The 17,633-nt window shown below is 57.4% G+C and overlaps 1 protein-coding gene across 1 annotated transcript; it reads right to left on the reverse strand.

The window, feature by feature from the left end:
- Positions 1 to 219: 219 nt before the first annotated feature.
- TRIM8 (tripartite motif containing 8) lies at positions 220 to 15,817 on the reverse strand. Its single transcript, XM_004749370.3, has 6 exons — positions 12,943 to 15,817; positions 3,826 to 3,921; positions 3,260 to 3,493; positions 2,419 to 2,450; positions 2,169 to 2,284; positions 220 to 1,815 (listed from the first exon to the last, which is right to left on the reverse strand). The coding sequence occupies exons 1-6, from the start codon at positions 13,510 to 13,512 to the stop codon at positions 1,208 to 1,210; spliced, it is 1,656 nt and encodes a 551-aa protein (XP_004749427.1). The 5' UTR covers positions 13,513 to 15,817; the 3' UTR covers positions 220 to 1,207.
- Positions 15,818 to 17,633: the final 1,816 nt, after the last annotated feature.

The following is a 17,633-nucleotide window of genomic DNA, read 5'->3' on the forward strand; positions in this document are numbered from 1 at the left end:
AGGCCCTCGCTCAGCAAATATTTGTCAAATGAACCCAAGGCTGACAGGAGATGTAGTTAGTGCCTGATGAACTGATACTCACAGGCCTGGAACTGTCTAGACGGAGCACAGAACCAAGGCAAGGAAGTCAGGGGCTTCCATCCCTCGGTGCCCTTTCTTGAACCAACACCTGAAGACCCTAGGCCTGGGGGAGTGAGGGGTAAGAGGCGAGGCAGGGAGTGGGACTGCGCCATTACGTTTATTAGAAGGTTGGCTTTCGGTGTGTGCTCTAGACAGATTACAGAATAAATACCTGCGCCTTGAGAACAGGAAGTCCACGATTCATACAAAGTGCTCACTACAGGAAGATGCTGTGTCAAAATCCAGGCAAGGACCCAACTTAGGGCAGCCGCTCCTCCCCCACTGACCTCAACAAGGGCTGTGCTATGGTTTTTTATTTTATTATTTCTTTTATTTCTCTTTATTATTATTAATATTATTATTATTTGCTTTTGCTGTGGTCACTATCATTGGCAAAGTTCCTTTTCCCCTTTCCTGGACATGGGGTTCCTGTCTTTAAGATTCCACTCTGAGGCTGAAGGTGCCAAAAGCTGCTTGAGAAGTGGCCTTTGAACTCCATCTGGTAGGATGTTGAGAAGAAGGAAGCAGGAGAAATCATTCTTGGTTTTTTAAAAAAATTAAAAAAAAAAAAAAAAAAAAGCCCCACAATCTACAGGTCATTTCTTGCTCAGTGATCAAACTGCCCAAAAGAAAAATGAGAGGAGAAGCGGGCCACTGGGCACCACTGGTCCTTCCTCCCAGGGCTGGGTGAGGAGGGCTGGATCCCCCAAGGGGAAGCTGAGGCTCCTTCCAGCCACAGGGGTAGGAAGGGAAAGGAGTGGGAGAAAAAAGGAGAGACAGAGAGAGAGCTCAATGCCTTGAAGTAGACGTTTTCCCAACTCCTGGGCCACCTGCAGCCCAGCCCAGGCCAGCTCTCACTATCACCTCTGCGTCCAGGAGATTCATTAAAAAAAAAAAAAAAAAAAAAAAAAAAAATCAAAAACAAAGCCCCAAACAAAACAAAATCCAAAAGGAAAAGACTTGGGGGGACGAAGGAGGAAGGGAGGGAAGACAGGAAGGTAGAAGGGCAGGTCTCTGGATGCGTAATTCCCGAGCCACTGGGAGGCTGGGGGGGAAGATTCCCCAGCACCCCACTGCCTGCGTGGCGTTAGCTCGTCACGTAGTGTTTGGTGGACGGCTGCCCATACACCCTGTAGAAATCCTGGTGGCCAGGCTGCTGGGAGGCGTCGAGCCAGTCTCTGACCGCCAGGCCAGGAAGGGACTGGGGGACGGAGGGTGTGGGCGGGAGCGGGTGTGAGTACTCCTGCGAGGGCACTGTCCAGGGAAAGTGGCCGGAGCGGGGGTAGGGCTGGTGGCCACCATGGTTGGCCACGGAAGAACAGTAACAGTTGTCCACAGAACAGACGAGAATCTTGCGGCCGCCATACTGGGGGAGCATGGGCTGCTGGGTGGCGGAGCCATTGGGATACTGTGATGGGGGGAACACAGGACTTGAATGCACTGGTTGGGCGCCGCCCGGCAGAGCCACCAAGTGCTGCGTGGAGCTGCAGGGCCCCAGGGGCTGCCCTGACTGGCCCTCGCCGCTGGCTGTGCCCGCTGCCCCATACTGGCTGCCCACGGGGCCTGACGACGTCTCTAGGAAACTGGCCTCAGGGAAGGCCGTTGAGTGCTTGCGCTTTTCCGCCCCAGAGCTGCTCACGCCACAAGGGTAGAGGGGGACGCTCTGCAGGAAGGGCACCGGTGTGCTGAAGGGGCCTGTGGAGAGTTTGGGGCAAAAGTCGCCAAAGCTCCCATCCCAAGCAACCCAGGCCTCCTCTCCCCACTTTCTATCTAAAGAAGCAAGCTCATCACATCATGCACTGTCTTGGTCAACGCTACCTACCCCATTAGCAGGTGGATACTGTTATTATGCCCATTTTACAGCTGAAGAAACTGAAGTTTAGGGAGGAAAGATGGCTTTTCCCAAGGTCCAAATAGCTAGAAGTGGCAAAGCCAGGATAGGAAGAAAAGTCTATCTGACTAGGCCATGCTGCCTCTCAGAGAGAAGGCTCTGGCATTCCTCCCTGCCCAAAGGGCTCTCTCTTTTCCATTGAGGATACCACCCTCACCTTCTAGCATCTTCCGCAGCTGCTTCTCCTTCTTGGCCACCTCATTCAGGAAGAGCTTGGAGTTCAGGTGGCCGATCTTAGGGGGAGAAAGGCTGCTGCCCGTGCAGGTCTGGGTCCTGGGGGCAGTGGACGGGGCATCTGCTGTGAGGAGGTATCACCGGTGAGCCTGCCCTACCTCCCCCCAGTGGGCCTGGCCCTCCCTGCCCTCCCCCAGATGTGCTCCCCTGGGGGCCAGTGGCCGTCTGCTCACCTGTCCATCAGGATTTTCACAGACTTGGTGTTCTAGGGGGAGAGAACAGAGTTTGTCAGTAGAAAGGCAACATGGGAGAGCCTCCCCATTCTCCCTCTCCCCAGGCAGGGTTGACCATCTGATTCCAGCCAAAGTGTGCTGCCAAGGGGGGAGGGGAGTGTCTCCATTTCTACAAAATACGAAGACCTGACATTTATTGAGTACTTACTATGTGATAAACATGCAAGTGATTTCCATACGTCCATCATTTTAACTACACAACTCCCCTGGGAGGAAGACATTAGAGGTACTCATCAGTCCTTTATCAGAAATCCTTGGGGCCAGATGCGTCTTGGAATTTGGAATTTGCTGGATTTTAGAAGAGGACTATGGTGCCTGTACTATATAGTACATATGATCCCCAGTAGGATACCATTGTCTTAATGCATCAACATTCCTGCAGTCAAATGTTTGAATCCTTGTATCAAGCAAGATAAAGACCATATATTGCCAACATGAGTTCAGGTCAATTTTTCCTGTAAAATGAGTTGTCAGAATTTTTTCTACTAGTGTTCAGAGGCTTTTAAAATTTGGAATTGTGGATAGAGGACAGTAGGTTGCTCTGTCTTATGAGCCCCATTTTATTAGTGAGGAAACCCAGGTACAGAGCATATCTATGATCCACTCCCCAGCTCACGAAGCTAAGAAGAGCAGGGGTGGGAGGGCTCTGAAGCCACGCAGGCTCCGGTTCCAAAACCCTGTGAACATACTGCTGTGAGACACTCGCTGGGGAGCCAAGGAAGGCTGACTCCAACTGAGGCATGAGCCCAGGGCCCAGCAGCCGGTCCCGGCCCCAGCCCACCTTCATGAAGCTGACGTCTTCTGTCTTGTCGAAGAGCAGCTGCAGGGAGCCCAGCAGCTTCTTGGCCTCCTGCATGCGCTCCCCGAGGTGCAGCGCCTGCGCTGCGTTCTCGCTGCAGAACTTGGCCTGGGCCTTGTCCAGGACCTCCACCGTCTGCCGCAGGTCCTCGTCCAGCAGCTGGTGCAGCTTTTCATACTGTAGCCGCACCTCCTCCTTCAGCTGGCTCACCTTCTCCTGCAGGCACGGGGGGTGCGAGCAGGTGGGCGGTGAGTGCTGGGGACCTCCAGCTGCTGCTACTGCCTCTCTCACATCCTGGACGGCAGAGTCTGGGACGCCCCCACCCCAAGGCTGCCCAAGGCTCCCAAGAGCAGGGTCTGACCTGCTGGTAGCACAGGGCTCTGGGCCAGCTACCCCTGGCCCTGGGAGGGGCTCATCCACCGAGTAACTGACCTAGGGGTTCTGGCATGGAGTCGACCACACAACAGATCCTAGCCCAAATAAGGAACCAGCCAGAGGCCCTGCACCCAGGCCTACCCACCCCATACCATGGGCTTGGGCTTAGCTACCTCCACCAGGCGCTTGTCTGACTCAAGCTTGTAGAGCTGGTCCTCGATGTCCTGCTCTCGCTCCTCCAGACGGTCCTGCTGCTTCATCAGCATCTTCTGCAGGGACAGGTGAGGAAGGGGCGTCAGAGGGGGCTGCAGCTCTATTCCTTACCAAGGATGGGGGAGCACCACCCTTCCCTCTATAGAACAGACTCATCCTATAGAGTGACTCGGATGGCCTAAATTTCTGCCATCTAGCCCTTTCTGGCCCCCACGCAATCCCAGGGGCCTGGTGACAGCTGTCTGACCAGCCTGTTCCCTGGAATAGCTTCCCACACATATCTAAACCATGAGCTTTGTGAGGGCAGGGTCAGGCCAGCCCCTGCTCTAAGTGCTTTTCCTGTATAGACTTATCTAATCATCCCAGTAATGCTGTGAGTTAAGTACTATTATTATCCTCATTTCAGAGAAGAGGAAACCAGAGAGATTAAGCAATTCATCCAAAGTCACACAGCTAGTAAATGTTGGAGCTGGGATACAAACCCAGGTGATCTGGCGGTAGGGTCTGTTCTTATACAAGGCAGGCAGCCTCTCTCTGGAGAGCTCCATCTTAGAGATGAGAGCCCTAAGATGCAGAGGGCAAACAAGCTTCCGAAGTCATACAGGCCCTCTGGCCTGATCCACAAATCTCACCCTATACTTGCCTTACTGCACTTGGGGGCATCAAGGGCTACCCCTTCCTTTGCTCTTGATGCTGAGAGCTAGGCTTCTAAGCCCTTGCTAGCTCTCTCTCTCAGGCTGTCAGCCAGACCCAGGTGGAAGGAAGACTCTGGATTTCCAAAAAATGCAAGGCCACTTTACTGGAAGGTGCCAGACCAAGCTGCTCTTCTTCTCAGCCCTCCATCTCCTGACAGCCTAACCTGGCTGTTCCACCCAGCCTTTCCTCTTCTCTCACTAGACATGCCTCTTCCAACATGGTCTCCTCCTGCTCAAGAACCCTCAATGACGCCCTCTTTCCAGCACTTTGGCCACAGAGGCTTTCTGACAACGTGACTCACCCAGCCAGGTGGACTGCTCTCGTCCCCAAGGCTCCCCGCACATGGGAATTCCCTGCACGCTGCGGACATGGGGCCTCCTTCCTCCCTCTGTCCATCCTTCAAGGCCCAACTGAAGCCCAACGACTTAGGAAACTTCCTATGGCCCATGCTCGATGTTTGTGCTGTGGGCCGATAGTGAACTGTCATGTTGTGCCTCTCCTCTGTCGCTGTGCTGTGCGGTATGGCAGCTGCGAGTCACATGTGGTTATTTAAATTGAAGTGAATGGAAATAAATTCAGTCAAACATCAGTTCTCCAGTTGGGCCAGCCTCAGGTTCGAGTGCTCACTAGCTACCTGGAGCTAGTGGCTCGGGTACTGGACACTACATGCACCAAACATGGCCACGATCACAGAAACATCTACACGACAACACTATTCCGTAGTCAGCCTTGCACAGTATGGTCCCAACTCCCTGGAAAGCTCCAGGCCTGCTGAAAATAAGGTTTTGCTGCTCTTTTTCCACCTCCCTTCTTGGCCAGGCCACACAGGGGCCACAGCTCCTTACGGATGCCGAGCAGACTGACTGAACAAGGCCGTGGTTTTGCTACAATGTAAGGTTTGCAAAGCAGGCGGCACAGAACAGGGTTTGCAGTGTCCACCCTACAAGGAGTGGTTCTTTTTCTTCCTCTGTGTGGGCCTCAGAGATCCTCAAGTTCAGCCTATGGCCCCCACTCTTCACCCAGGCCTACCTGGTTTCCTAGAGACAAGCTGCCACCCGTCCCTTCCTGGCTCCTCCAACCCATTTTACATTTGGGGAAACCAAGTCCAGCAAGGGTGTTGGCAACCTTGCTGTGAGCTGGTATCTGCCCTGGAAACAAAAACCAGGACCTGGGGGACAAGAGGAGGTGGTGGGGGTCCACCTGCCCTGCCCCCACTTCAACAACTTGACCACTGACCTAGGACTGGACCTCTAAGAACCAGCCCCAGGAGACTTTGCCCTGCCCCCAGCACTTTGTCCTTCCAGGAAGTCCCTGCAGGTCCAACACACATAGGGGTCTGCTGTGAGCCTCAGAGTCAGAACCTGTGGGAAACACAGCTAGGCGGGGGGCAGAAAGAGGTAGTCTCGCATCCCCCCTGGGAAACTGCCCACAGCTATAGGAGGAGGGCAGGCAGCGACCCTGCAGCACTGCCCAGAACAATCTGGGCCTGAGCCCCCCTCATGCGACTGCTGCACACGGCTACACACATACTTGCATCCAGCCCCTACACAGTGAAGGCTGGGCCCCCTGAGGGCCCCAGACAATTAGGAGAGGCCTGTCATGAACGCAAGGTCACCAGGACTCCCCTTCAGGAACATGAGGGTCTATAAGACTGGCCCCAAATTGTTGCCTTCTGGCTGCCTCACACCCACATTCAGAGAACAGGGCACCCCCCTCCAGACGTGTCTCAGATTCCTGGCCGCTCGTCTTTTCCGTGCTCAGGATATCTGCATGCCCAGTCTTACACTCACACACCGTTGTCTCCCTGCCTAACTACTTCCCAAGACCAAACCCATTGGCATCCAATTAGGGACACACCTGGGGCTGAGCCCAATGAGGGGCAGGAAAGAGGCAGCCTGGGGTAGGTTCTCAGACCAATTTATCCATGAGGCCTGGAAGGGGGGCTGTTACACCCCCACCCTCCAGAGCAGTGGGAAGCCCCTCTCCCACCCACCAGGAACCCCTTCAAGGAATTCTTAGCTGACTCCTCAGGGAAGAGCCAAAGGAGCCACCCCCTGTCCAGTCCTAGGGGCAGAGCTCAGCCTTGTCCCTCTTCTAGGCTTCTCTCAGAGCCTTTCCTGGCAGTGCTTCTACTCTGGGACCTTGCATGCCCGGCAAGGCAATGGCCACACTCTCTGGCAGGTGCCTGGGTTTTACTTCCCCCTCCTCCAGTGCAGAGGCCATGGAGCTCCTGTCTCTGTTGCAGGGGTAGGTAGGGGAAGGGGCAGAAATGGGAAGGAAACTGGCCAAGGGTTGCCAGTCATCACGGAGGGCTGGGAGGGGGGCCCAGGGCCCCATGCTGGCCAGCTCACCCTTGCAGAACTGCCCTCCCTTGAGGCCCACTGATCTTAATCCTGCTACAGACTTAAAACCTGGGGGGAGGCAGGGGTTGCGGGGATCACTGTTACCTCAGGCACTGGGAAACTGGGAAACTAGGGGAAGGGACAGGAATATCTACTTGCTGCCTCTTCTGTAGCCCTCACCTCAATGACTGAATTGGGTTACCGAGAAGCTGGAAGATGGGAGACGGGAAGCAAGACTGACCCCCGCCTCCCCCCCCCCGCCGCTATCGGCAGTCTCTTTCAGTCCCAAGGTCCAGGAAATAGCTGAGGGCTGAGGCCCCACTTTCCACCTGGGAAAAACACACAGCTGAGAGATAGGACCAGATTTTCCCGCTTGATTCAGAGCATGGGCTCCCAACGCAGGGGGCGGGGGAGGCACTTTATGAACTGCTCCCAGCCCGTAGTGAGTCACCTGGACTGTGGCACACTTCAAGGGCGCAGGTACAGGAGCAGAGCAGAGCAGAGCGGGGACCGGAGGGTCTGGTGCAGCGGGGCTGGAGGGCCCAGACCTCTGGCAGGAGGGAGAAGGAACAGTACTAGGCCCAGCTCTACTCAGCAGCCCCCCCCCCCACCCCGCCCTGATGGAACCTGCTCACTCCTGGCCCTGCCCCTTAGGCCTTTTGTGGTCTGCTCCTGGGCCTGTGAGGACAGAAGCATCAGAAAGCCTCGGGGGCACTCCATTCCCATCCCCTCACACCTGGCAGGGAGGAGAAGCAGGCCCCAGAACATCCTGCCGCACAGGGTTTCAGACTCTGCCTTGAGCTGCTCCCTCTGGTGCCCCTCCCGACTCAGAGAGGGGGCACTTCTAGCTCCTTCTGTTCCTGCCCCAGGAAAGCCTCACACCCCTCTGGAGTCTAACTGGTCAGGCCCAGCTGGTATTTCCGACGCCAGACTGGACTGGGCAGACGGGTGAGGCCAGGGGCCTCTAGGCTGCATAAAAGTTAATAAATAATAATAATAAAACCCTCAAGTCAACCTTGAAGAGAAGCAAGGTCAGGAGGGAACAGGGCCCCAGGGGCTGGGCCAGAGGCAGGACCACGGTTTTCTAACAGGGCCAGGGCTGGGACCAGCCACCCCTGTGGTAGTGGTGGAGGCAGGGAGAGGCAGGGGGGCGAGAAGAGGGACCGGGGCAGCTGCACACCTTTCTCTGCTCAGGCCCCTGTCCGGAGAGCACTCATCCCAGCTCCAACTCCGGCAGCAGCCTCTGCGCAGGGGTACCCTATCCTAGCCTCCTTCCCAGGCTGCCACGCCTGCACCCCACCTCCCCGACTCTCTCCCTGAAGCCCTCTTCCCAGGAGTACGCTGGCCTCCACTCTCCCTGGTTTCAGAGCAGCTGCTGCCTGCCCTAGATGCCCCTGTCCAGGCCTCAGCCCCTGCCTCGGGCTAGCCGGTTGACAAACTCCCGGGGGTGGGGGGCAGAGGCAACCAGCGACACTGAGAGAGCCGAGGCTGCAGGGCAGGAGCTGGGTGAGGAGAGCAGCGGCAGTTCGGAGACAAGCCCCGGCAGACCCCAGAGAAGGTTTCCCAGCTGCAGAGTGGAATTAGCTTTTGCCATGCAGAGAGCAGCGCTCTGGGGCAGCAGAACAAAGAGGCGAGAGAGAAAGCCCCCCTTTGTCTGGGCTTGAATGCCAGGCCAGCCGGGAAGGAAGGCTTTCCCAGAGCCAGCGATGAGGCCAGCCAGGCCTGCCTGCTCTGTCCAGGGCAGGGGCCCAAGCCGGGCCCACCTTCTGCCTCTGCCCACCCACAAGGCCTTCAACACAGCCTGGCAGAACCTGCCCGGACCTTGGCCTCCAATGCCCGCCTCGGGCAGCAAGCTCCCGCTTTGGTGAATTCCCTCTTTCCAGCCCCTCTGCAACACCCCCACCAGTTGAGAAAGTCACACAGGACTCAGAGCTGGCGCAGGCAGCCGCGTGCCAGCAGCACGGGGCGGACGGTCCTGCGGAGCCACTCAACTCCCAGCCCCAGGTACCCGGCAGGCAGGACACGCGGCCATCCGCCTTGCTCAGGGACGTGCACCCAAACACCTTCCTGACCCCGCAGCCACACACAAGACGGCCACGCAGCCAAGTCAGTCACTCACACGGTACTTCCTCGGAGAGACACGTGGGAGATACAGCAAATCAGTCACATGGTGAGAGACACAACCCGACACGCTGGTTACACACGCACACGCGCACACACACCTGCAGACAGAATGCCTGCACAGCCACCCAGGGCCGAGGGAGGCAGAGCAATCCACGGGGTGTGCGGGACAGGTGCCGGGCTGTGTCAGCAGGATCCTGGCAGGGAGGTGGGGCCTGGGCCTTTGCCTGGGACCCAGGGCCCACATTCCTTGCAGACTCAGGCTCCTCAAGGGGCACCCCCCACACACCCCAGCTACCCCTAGACCTGGGAGGTCAGGAGTAGGGTCAGGGGAGGAGAGAGCAGCAGAGCCTCGTGTTGCCTCAGTTGGGCTGGGCTGGGGCAGCCCCTAGCTCCCACAGCCTACCCAGAGATAAACATGTGGGGCCAACATCAGATCCGCTCCAGGGTCCTAGTGCAAGCCCTCCAGCCTGGGGGCCATGTGAGCCGCGTAACCTCACCTCTAGCAGCTACAAACCCCAAGTTGCCCTGAGCAATGGGATCCCCAGGCCCTCCCCAGAGAACATCTCCTCTCGACACTAAACCTAAAAGAAGCAAGGAAAAGGATTCTGGCAACATTTCCAGCTTTGATCTGGGGTCCTAGAAATGCCACAGAGGCACACTATGACCTGAACACAGGCACATACACACACACACACCAAGACACCCTGACTAGCTCCTCAGACATGTATGTAGGCCTTATCTTGGGTTTTCTTTCCAGGTTGAAGATGGTTATGAGGTAGGGATGTTCCCAGCTTACCCCAGTTCCGTATTGCTCAGATGAACCCCTAAACCAGGGGGCTGGAAGAGGGATTCACCACCTACCACTGCCAGGCTCAAACCTACCTGGATATCCCAATTATGGGAATTTAGCCTCTCAGGACCCCAAAGGGGTCTAGGCCCATCCCAGAGGGGTCTTTGGGGCTCACCCAGTATATACCAAGGCTTCAGGGCAATGGGGCGTACACTGGCTTCCCAAGGACAGAGTGGAGCAACAGAGTTGGCAGGCTGACTCTGGGTCCCCTGGTACTCTCCAGGCTGGAGAGAAGCCCGGCCTGCCTTCCCACTGGGCCCCTGCTCCGGATGACTGGCCCACCCTCCTATGGGTGCTTCTGAGTATGGGACTGTGGCCACCAGGGAGAGGGTGATCCATTTCCTATTTGTGGCCAGTAGGGCATTTCAGCGGGCCCCCCCACCGTCCCCTCCTGCCCGGGGAGGACAGAAGGGGAGGACAGAAGCGGAAGCACAAGAAGAGGGGCTGTACTTGAAGGCATGCACCAGGTCTCCATACATCTGCTCCTACATCCCAGAGCATTCTGTTGCTCTCTCCATCCTCGGAGTCAGCAGAGGCCCTCAGGCAAGGGAAAAAGAGGCCCAGGGAAAGGCCCCGCCCCCTGGCTGGAGTATGGACAAGGCACACCGGGTTCTTCCATTCAGGTTCCCCCACAGCTCTTCCCAGCCCCTGAGGGTGAGGCCCCTCTTCCTCCACATTCAATAAAAAAAAGTCCAACTCACAGTGAGTGGCCCTGGCCTATTGAAGGGTTTCCAACTAGAGTGCCCCGGGTCACCGGAGAGATCTGGAGGGCTAGGGAGGGGGTGCCAGGAGGGGGATGAGACTCAGGCCGCTGGGCACAGATGCTGAGCGCACAGAATTGCACATCTGGCCCTGAAGCAACCCCACTATTTGTGAGCCTGCCCGCACCAGGAGCAAAAATGAACACATGAACACACACACACGCACACACACGCACACACACAGGCACACACATGCACGCACACAGCTGCTGACGAAAGTTCAGCGCTTCCTTCCCATCCAGTTCCTTCCATGAGCCAGGATCAGGGACCTGCTGGTGGGAACCCCAGAGTACACTCTGCATGCAGGGGCAAACCACATCCCCCTCCTCCCCAGTCCCCGACTGTACAGATAAGAGACAGGTGCATTTAAGGGCAAAGCAGTCTAAGACGCCTGCACACACAGACACACATCAAAAGATACCCTCCTACTACCGTATCAGGCACAATTACGTTTTCTCCCCACCCAAATGAAAAGCACCCCTAGCACTCACAGTTAAGAGCAAAAGCGTGGGTGCAGGCACACATTCACTTATCACCCCGGCTGCTGCCCCCTCCCCGGTTCCTTTCAGCCACATCTCTGACTTTTCCTTCCGGTCACTTTTTCTGCTGCCAATCCCAGGATAGGGAACTGGACAGCGCTCCTTCCTCCTGCCTCTGCGCTCTCTCCTCCTCTCCTGGCCTTTCCATCTTTATTAACAGCAGCAGCTTCCCAATACTGAGAAAAGTCTGGACTCTGCCTGCCCTGAGTTGGGGGTGGACACCAGGGGCTCATCAGCTTCCCCTGGGCTTCTGTTTCCCAACTCCCGGGGAGGGGAGAGAATGGCTCCTCTCTCCATCCCCTCCACTTCCTTTAAGAAACCAGAGGTCCTGTCCTGGTACAAAAACCCAGAGCTAGCCCATCCGATTGGAAACTAATTATACAGTAAATTTTATTTGTTATCCCTGCCTTCAGCCTGTGGGGGCCCTCCTGCCTTTTGTTAGTTGTATGTGTATGTTTTTTAATTGCTAAACAGTGACTCATTCTGACTGGCTCCCCCCCCCCCCCCCCCCAGGAAACAGCTCTTGTCCACAACCGTCCCCTGCTCAGAGCTTCCTCATACCCAAGCTCCCCACTGGCCTCGACCAGCCTGGGGGGGGGGGGCACCCAGCAAACACTCCAGGTCCAACCAAAGCCCAACCTCACCCCCATGATATCACACCCAGGCTCCAAGCTGGGGCTTCGAGATGGCTCAGTCTCAGGCCAACCCCTTCCTTCTGGTATGACTCAACCCTGAAAGCCAGGGGACCTGGGAGGGACCGAGGAGGAGCCCCCCTCCACTGAAGGGGACGGAACTATTGCCTCAGTCCAGCTCCAAAGCCAGGCCCAGAGGCCTGAGGGGGAAGGCGGTTTTGACATTGGCTGCTGCAGCCGGGTGTATACAATGGGAGGGGACCGCGGTTCCGTAATCACCCAGCCGGCAGCCCAGGGGAGCCAGCTGCCTGAAACCAGATTGCAAGGCAGCTCAACCTTAAACCCACAGGATTCTTTTTCCGTCTTCCACTTCCCCTCCCCAAATGTGGGAGGGCTGTGATAGAGGGCTGGGCTGGGAGAAAAGGGCTCAGGGTGGTGAAGACACATACTTCAAGGTTTGTTCATCGGACGCAGGCAACACACACAGGCTCACCGAGGGCAGTGATTCTCATACATGAAGAGCGGGCTATTGGGAATAATCAGAATGGCTGAGACACTGTTCAGTGGGGCCGCTGGCCAGTCCTGGCCTCCTCCAGATAGATACCAGAGTTCTGTTCTCCCTCCGGAAGCTCCCCTCCACCCCACCCCCCCAGTGTGTTTCCAATAGGGCTTGAAAGGAACATGGCTGCTTTTGTTTACTTCCTCATTGGTATGCCAGCATCATGGATCGTGTCAGCCACAGCCGCGGCTCCAGGACACTCATTACATAAACAGCAGCTGGAGAAGCAGGACCTGGGTCACTGCCTTGGTGACTTCCCATTGGGCCCATAGAAACAAGGCTGGGGAAGGGAGCTGCGCGCACAACAGAAGAGCAACACCCAAACTCTATCCCTCACCTTAATTCTAGAAATGACTCAAAAGATAGACCCTGGGAGTGCAGGTGCAGGAACGTATCAAGCAGCGGGGGGGGGGAGGGGGGAGGGGCTTCTTCCCAGGACACCTCCCCTAAACTTTCAGGGTAGCGGAGTTTGGAAGGGGGCCTCTGGCCTGATGTTACCAGAGTTAGCTTGTCTGGAGGGGTGGTCCCCGGGCAGTAGGGAGCGCGCGCGCGTGTTTGCGTGCGGGGTACTTGCCCGGATCTCATTCCTCCGGATCTCCACGTCGCACACCGAGTGTCCCTGATGCGCACCGCTGTAGTAGCAGCAGTACTGGCACACGGCCACCTGCTCGGCCTCACAGTGGTAGAGGCGGTAGGCGTTGTGCTGGGGGCAGCTCCAAGCCCGCACGTCGTCCGCCTCCACCAGGAGGTGCCCGCGGGCGGTGGAGGGCTGCTGCAGGTGCGTCTGCACGTGGGACTGGCAGCAGGGCGCCTCGCAGCGCAGGCAGACCTTCTGCGCGGGCAGCGGGGGGCCGCGGCGGCAGAACACGCAGTGCAGCGCCGCGGGCGGCTTCTCCACGTGCAGGGCGTTGAACTTCTCCACGATGTTGGTAAGCTTCAGGTTCTTCTCCAGGCCCGGCTTCTGGTTGTACGCCTGGTTGCACTCCGGGCAGCGCACCAGGCCGCTGTCCTTGGCCCACGCCTCGCCAATGCAGCCCCGGCAGAAGTTGTGCTTGCACGGCAATTGCACCGGCTCCACGAAGACATGCAAGCAGATGGGGCAGATGAGCTCCTCCTCGAAGCAGTTCTTCCAATTCTCCGCCATGGCGGCCGCGGGCAGGGGGCCCGGGCGGGCCTCCCCCACTGCCCAACTCTGCGGGTCCGTCCCGTGCAGCTGCAGGCCCACCGAGCCCCGAGCTCCGGACCCAGGCAGCCCCGACAGTCGCTCAGTCACCAGCACCTTCCGCGCGCCTGCCCCCCAGAGGAGGGAGCTTCGGTCCTCCTGCCGCGCGCGCAGCCGGCTGCGTCTCCTCCTCCTCCCGAGCGCCTAGCGGGAGGCGGCGGACTGCGCCAGGGCCGCGGCCGGGACACCAGCCCTGGAGGGGAGCGCCGGGGTCCAAATTCCATATAAGAGGCCGCCTCCTCCCCCGTCCGCCCGGCTAGGCCAGCGGCGGCCCGCGGCCTGCGCCCGGCTTCGCGGCTGACATTGGGGCGCGCCCCGCAGCGGACAGAGCCCGGGAGCCGCACACTTCCTCCGGCGGCCGCGGCGGCGGCAGCGGCGGCGGTGGGGCTCCCTCCCGGCTCGCCCGCGCAGCACCTCACTCGTCGCGTCCGGGGTCCGAGAAGCCGAGGAAGCGGGAGAGGCCGAGCCGAGGGCAGCTAGATCGGGAGCGGGCGGGCGAGGCGAGCTGGCGGTCCCCGGACCGCGGCGCAGGCGCCTCCGGGCTGGCCGGCCGGGTGCGGGTGCGGGCTGCGGGGCGCAGGCGGGCCGACTCCCGGGCGCTGCGTGCGCGCAGGGGCAGTCATTCAGATGAAATTCCAGTCCCCGGCCAGAGACACCAGCCCGCCTCTGCCTTCCTCCTCCCTTCACAAATAGAAACGGAAGGGGGAGGGAGAGAAGTGGAAAAAAAAAAAAAAAAAAAGCCAACCAGAAAGGGAGGGAGAAGCCCCGGCGGTGCTCCGGCCTGACCCCCTCTTCGCGACTTCTGCGCTTCCCCGAGGCCGGGCGCCCGCCGCCCCCGCCGCAGAGAGACCCCGCTCTCGGTCTCCGCGCTGGGCGGGCGCCTCGGCTCTGCCGAGGAAAACAAGGATTGATCAAACTAGAAAGGAATTTTTCTCAACTGCTAATGAACAGGAGGCTCGGCTCCCGGCCCTCCCCTCCCCCCCCGCCCCGGCCCTCCCCCTTCGCCACCCCGGCCCCCCTCCCCCCCACTTTCTTTTCTTCTCGGCCTCTGCTCCGGCCTGGAAGGCTCCGGGCTGCGGTCGGAGCCAGCCTGCGGCGGTGGGGCCGGGCCGAGCCAGCCGGGCCAGGCTGCCTCCCTCAGAGCCCAGCCATCTTGGGCTCCTGGCTGCGGCCGCGGTGGCCAGGGGTCCGGGCGCGCTCGCTCGAGGGTCCTGCAGCGGGCTTTCTCTCTCTCTCTCTCGGTGGGATTTTTTTTTTTTTTTTTTAAGGGGAGGGCTGGCGGCCTCCCTTAAATTAGGAGAGAGAGAGGAGAAAATGCCAAGTCCCGATTTCTCTCCACCTCTGCTCCACCCACCCCGGTCCTTTCCAAAAAATAAAAAAAGATTAGAATTGGAAGAAGTCGACAGAAAGGCGAGCTCCGGCGGCCCCCGGCTGCTGCCCAGGCGACGCGTCCGGGGCGGGCCCACGCCAGTCGCTCTGTCTGTGGGTCCGTTTGTCCGCCCGAAGCTTCACAACTGAGGGGAGGGCACTTCGGGCAGGGTCTCCGCAGCGGCAGTCGCCTCAGAGCTTTATCCTCAGATCAAAAAAAAAAAAAAAGGAAAAGGAAAAAAAACCCCAACACTCTCATCAGGGCCACCTTCAGCCATCTTGCGCGTATTATTATTTCAGGAATAATCTGTTTAATAAAAATAGCTGCGTCTCTGGCCCCCTCCCCCGCATTCTGGGCTCCCCGCCCCCTTTTAATAATAATCTCGATAATAAAAATGATCTGCGCGCCGGGCAGTTCTTTTCCTGCTTCTGCTCGCTCCGGCTCCGGCTGTCCCCCTGGGAAAGGGGCGCGGGGGGGGGGGCGCGACTGGGGCTGGGGCGGGGGTGAGTCCCTGCGGCCCGTCAGTCGGCCCCCTCCGCCTTAGCAGCGAGGGAAGGGCGCCCTCGCCGCTACCTCGCCTTTGGAAGGAGGGCGGGCGGGGGAGGGGCCCCGGCTCGTGGGACCGGCTGGAGGGGCGCACAGGGGTCCCCGATCTTCCCGCCACAGTCTGGCCTCGGAGTCTGCAGCCCGGGGCGAGGGGATACAATGGGCTCCGAGCAGAGTGCGTCCGGCAGGGTGGAGATGCGGGCGGGCAGGGGTCTGCGGTGAGCCGGACTCTCGAGGTAGAGCGGAGACAGGCGGAGGGTGGTGTCCCTACATCAAGGCCGGTCCCGCTACACGGGAAGGGGGCGGGGAGCCGGGGAGGAGGACGGGTGGAGAAAGCGGCAGCGCAACTGCGGCGCCTTTAATCAGCACCCGCTGGTTCGGCCCACCCGGCACTGGAGACCCGGACGGACGGGGAGGGGAGGGGGGAATAAGGGCGGGGCGTATTGTCCGGAAGTGCTGTTACAGCTGCTGGAGCTCCCGGCTCCTCCCCTTTTTCCTGTCTGGAGTTGGGGCTGTTCCGGAGGCTGCTCCCGCTATTGGTCGCCAAGCTAAGGCTCCGCCTCTTTAGGGCGGGGCAGACGCGAGAGCCTCACGTGACTTGCACTTACTTCGGTACATTAAACACTAGGGTGGGAGGAGAGTTCCGCGCTACTTAAAACGGCGATGATGCCGCTGCGTAGTGGGACCACCTCTTCTTGGGCATTTTCACCCGTAGCTCTTTTTACCTGGGAGGAAAGGAAGGGTTTATCAGTCTGCTCCTTCGGTCTGATGTAAGTGAACAGGGAACTGTAAAGGTTCACCTGGCTATTTCCCCATGTCCTTAATACTTTCCCCCACATATCTGACACTTAAAACTATCAAGCAAAATAGGCATTGTAATCCCTTCTCTATTAATAAGGGAATGAAGACTTAAAGAAGTGGAGTAATCTGCTGGAGGTCGATGGGTCCGTTAACAAATATTTTAACAAAAGCCTGGAAGTGCCAGGCATTTTTCTGGGCCCTGGGATTCCCTGGAGAACATATACCTAATAATAATGATAATAATGATTAATACTAATATAATCCTATCATAAATACTGTTATTTTATAATATATATAAATATTAGTGTTGCATATACAGGATAATTTCTGTGATAGAGAGTAAGGGGCTCACACAGGGCTCCTCAGAAAAGTGACATCTGAGCCAAGACCTGAATATTCAGGAGTCATCAGGCCATTAACAACCCTGGGAAAAAGTGCTTCAGTCAGAAGAAGAAACAAATGAGAAAGCAACAGATTAGGCATGCTCCAGGGCAGAAAGAGGCCCTCCAAGGGAGAAGACAAGTAGGGGACAGAACATGCAGGGTCTTCTAGGTCATGGTAAGACTTGAAGATGGTTATGAGAAGCCCTCAGATTTGGGATAAATTCTGGAAGTAGTGTCAACAGGACTAGATAAGGATTAGAGATGGGGTGGAGAGGAATCAACACGTTAATAGGAATGGGATAGGAATGGGATCAAGGTGTGCTTATCACTGTATATAGTATGTCCTTTTGAACTTTCAAAATGTTACTAGGTATATATTATTTTTTATCCCTCCAAAATGTTTTTAAGTGAGTCTTAGAGGAGTTGTCCCTCAGCAAGTCTGCATGGTGGTAGCACACACCAAGAAGGAGAGAATTGAAGAGAATGAGCTTGGGTAGGGAGATTTTTCAGTAGCTCTAAGTTAAATTTGAGTTGCCTCCGATATCCCAGTGGCGATGTTGCAAAGACAATCGTATATACAAAGCTGGGGGAACGTTTGTACTGCGATTATAGATTTTGGAGTCATCAGCTCAGTTCGATCACTCAGTTCACATCACTCAGTTCTATTCCATTCTCACGCATTTGTATACTAGTTGCTCGCTTATTCTATTCAGTTCTGAATAGAACTGAGATTCAGATCCAATTCAGAGTAACCAGTGGGTCCCTGATCCTTCCATAAAACCAGAGGGCCTCGCTGCTCTAGGAATCCTGTCTCCTTATTCCTGACTGGGGGGCTAATGTGGGCCCTCCAATGACAGAGCCCCTGTGTCTTCAGCCCTTTGCATTCCCCCCACCCTGCATGGGAGATCTTTTGTTGAATGAATGAATAAATGAATGCCTGCATG

Source organism: Mustela putorius, unplaced genomic scaffold, assembly GCF_011764305.1.
Source record: "Mustela putorius furo isolate JIRA1106 unplaced genomic scaffold, ASM1176430v1.1 tig00003909_pilon_pilon_pilon, whole genome shotgun sequence".
NCBI lineage: Eukaryota > Metazoa > Chordata > Mammalia > Carnivora > Mustelidae > Mustela > Mustela putorius.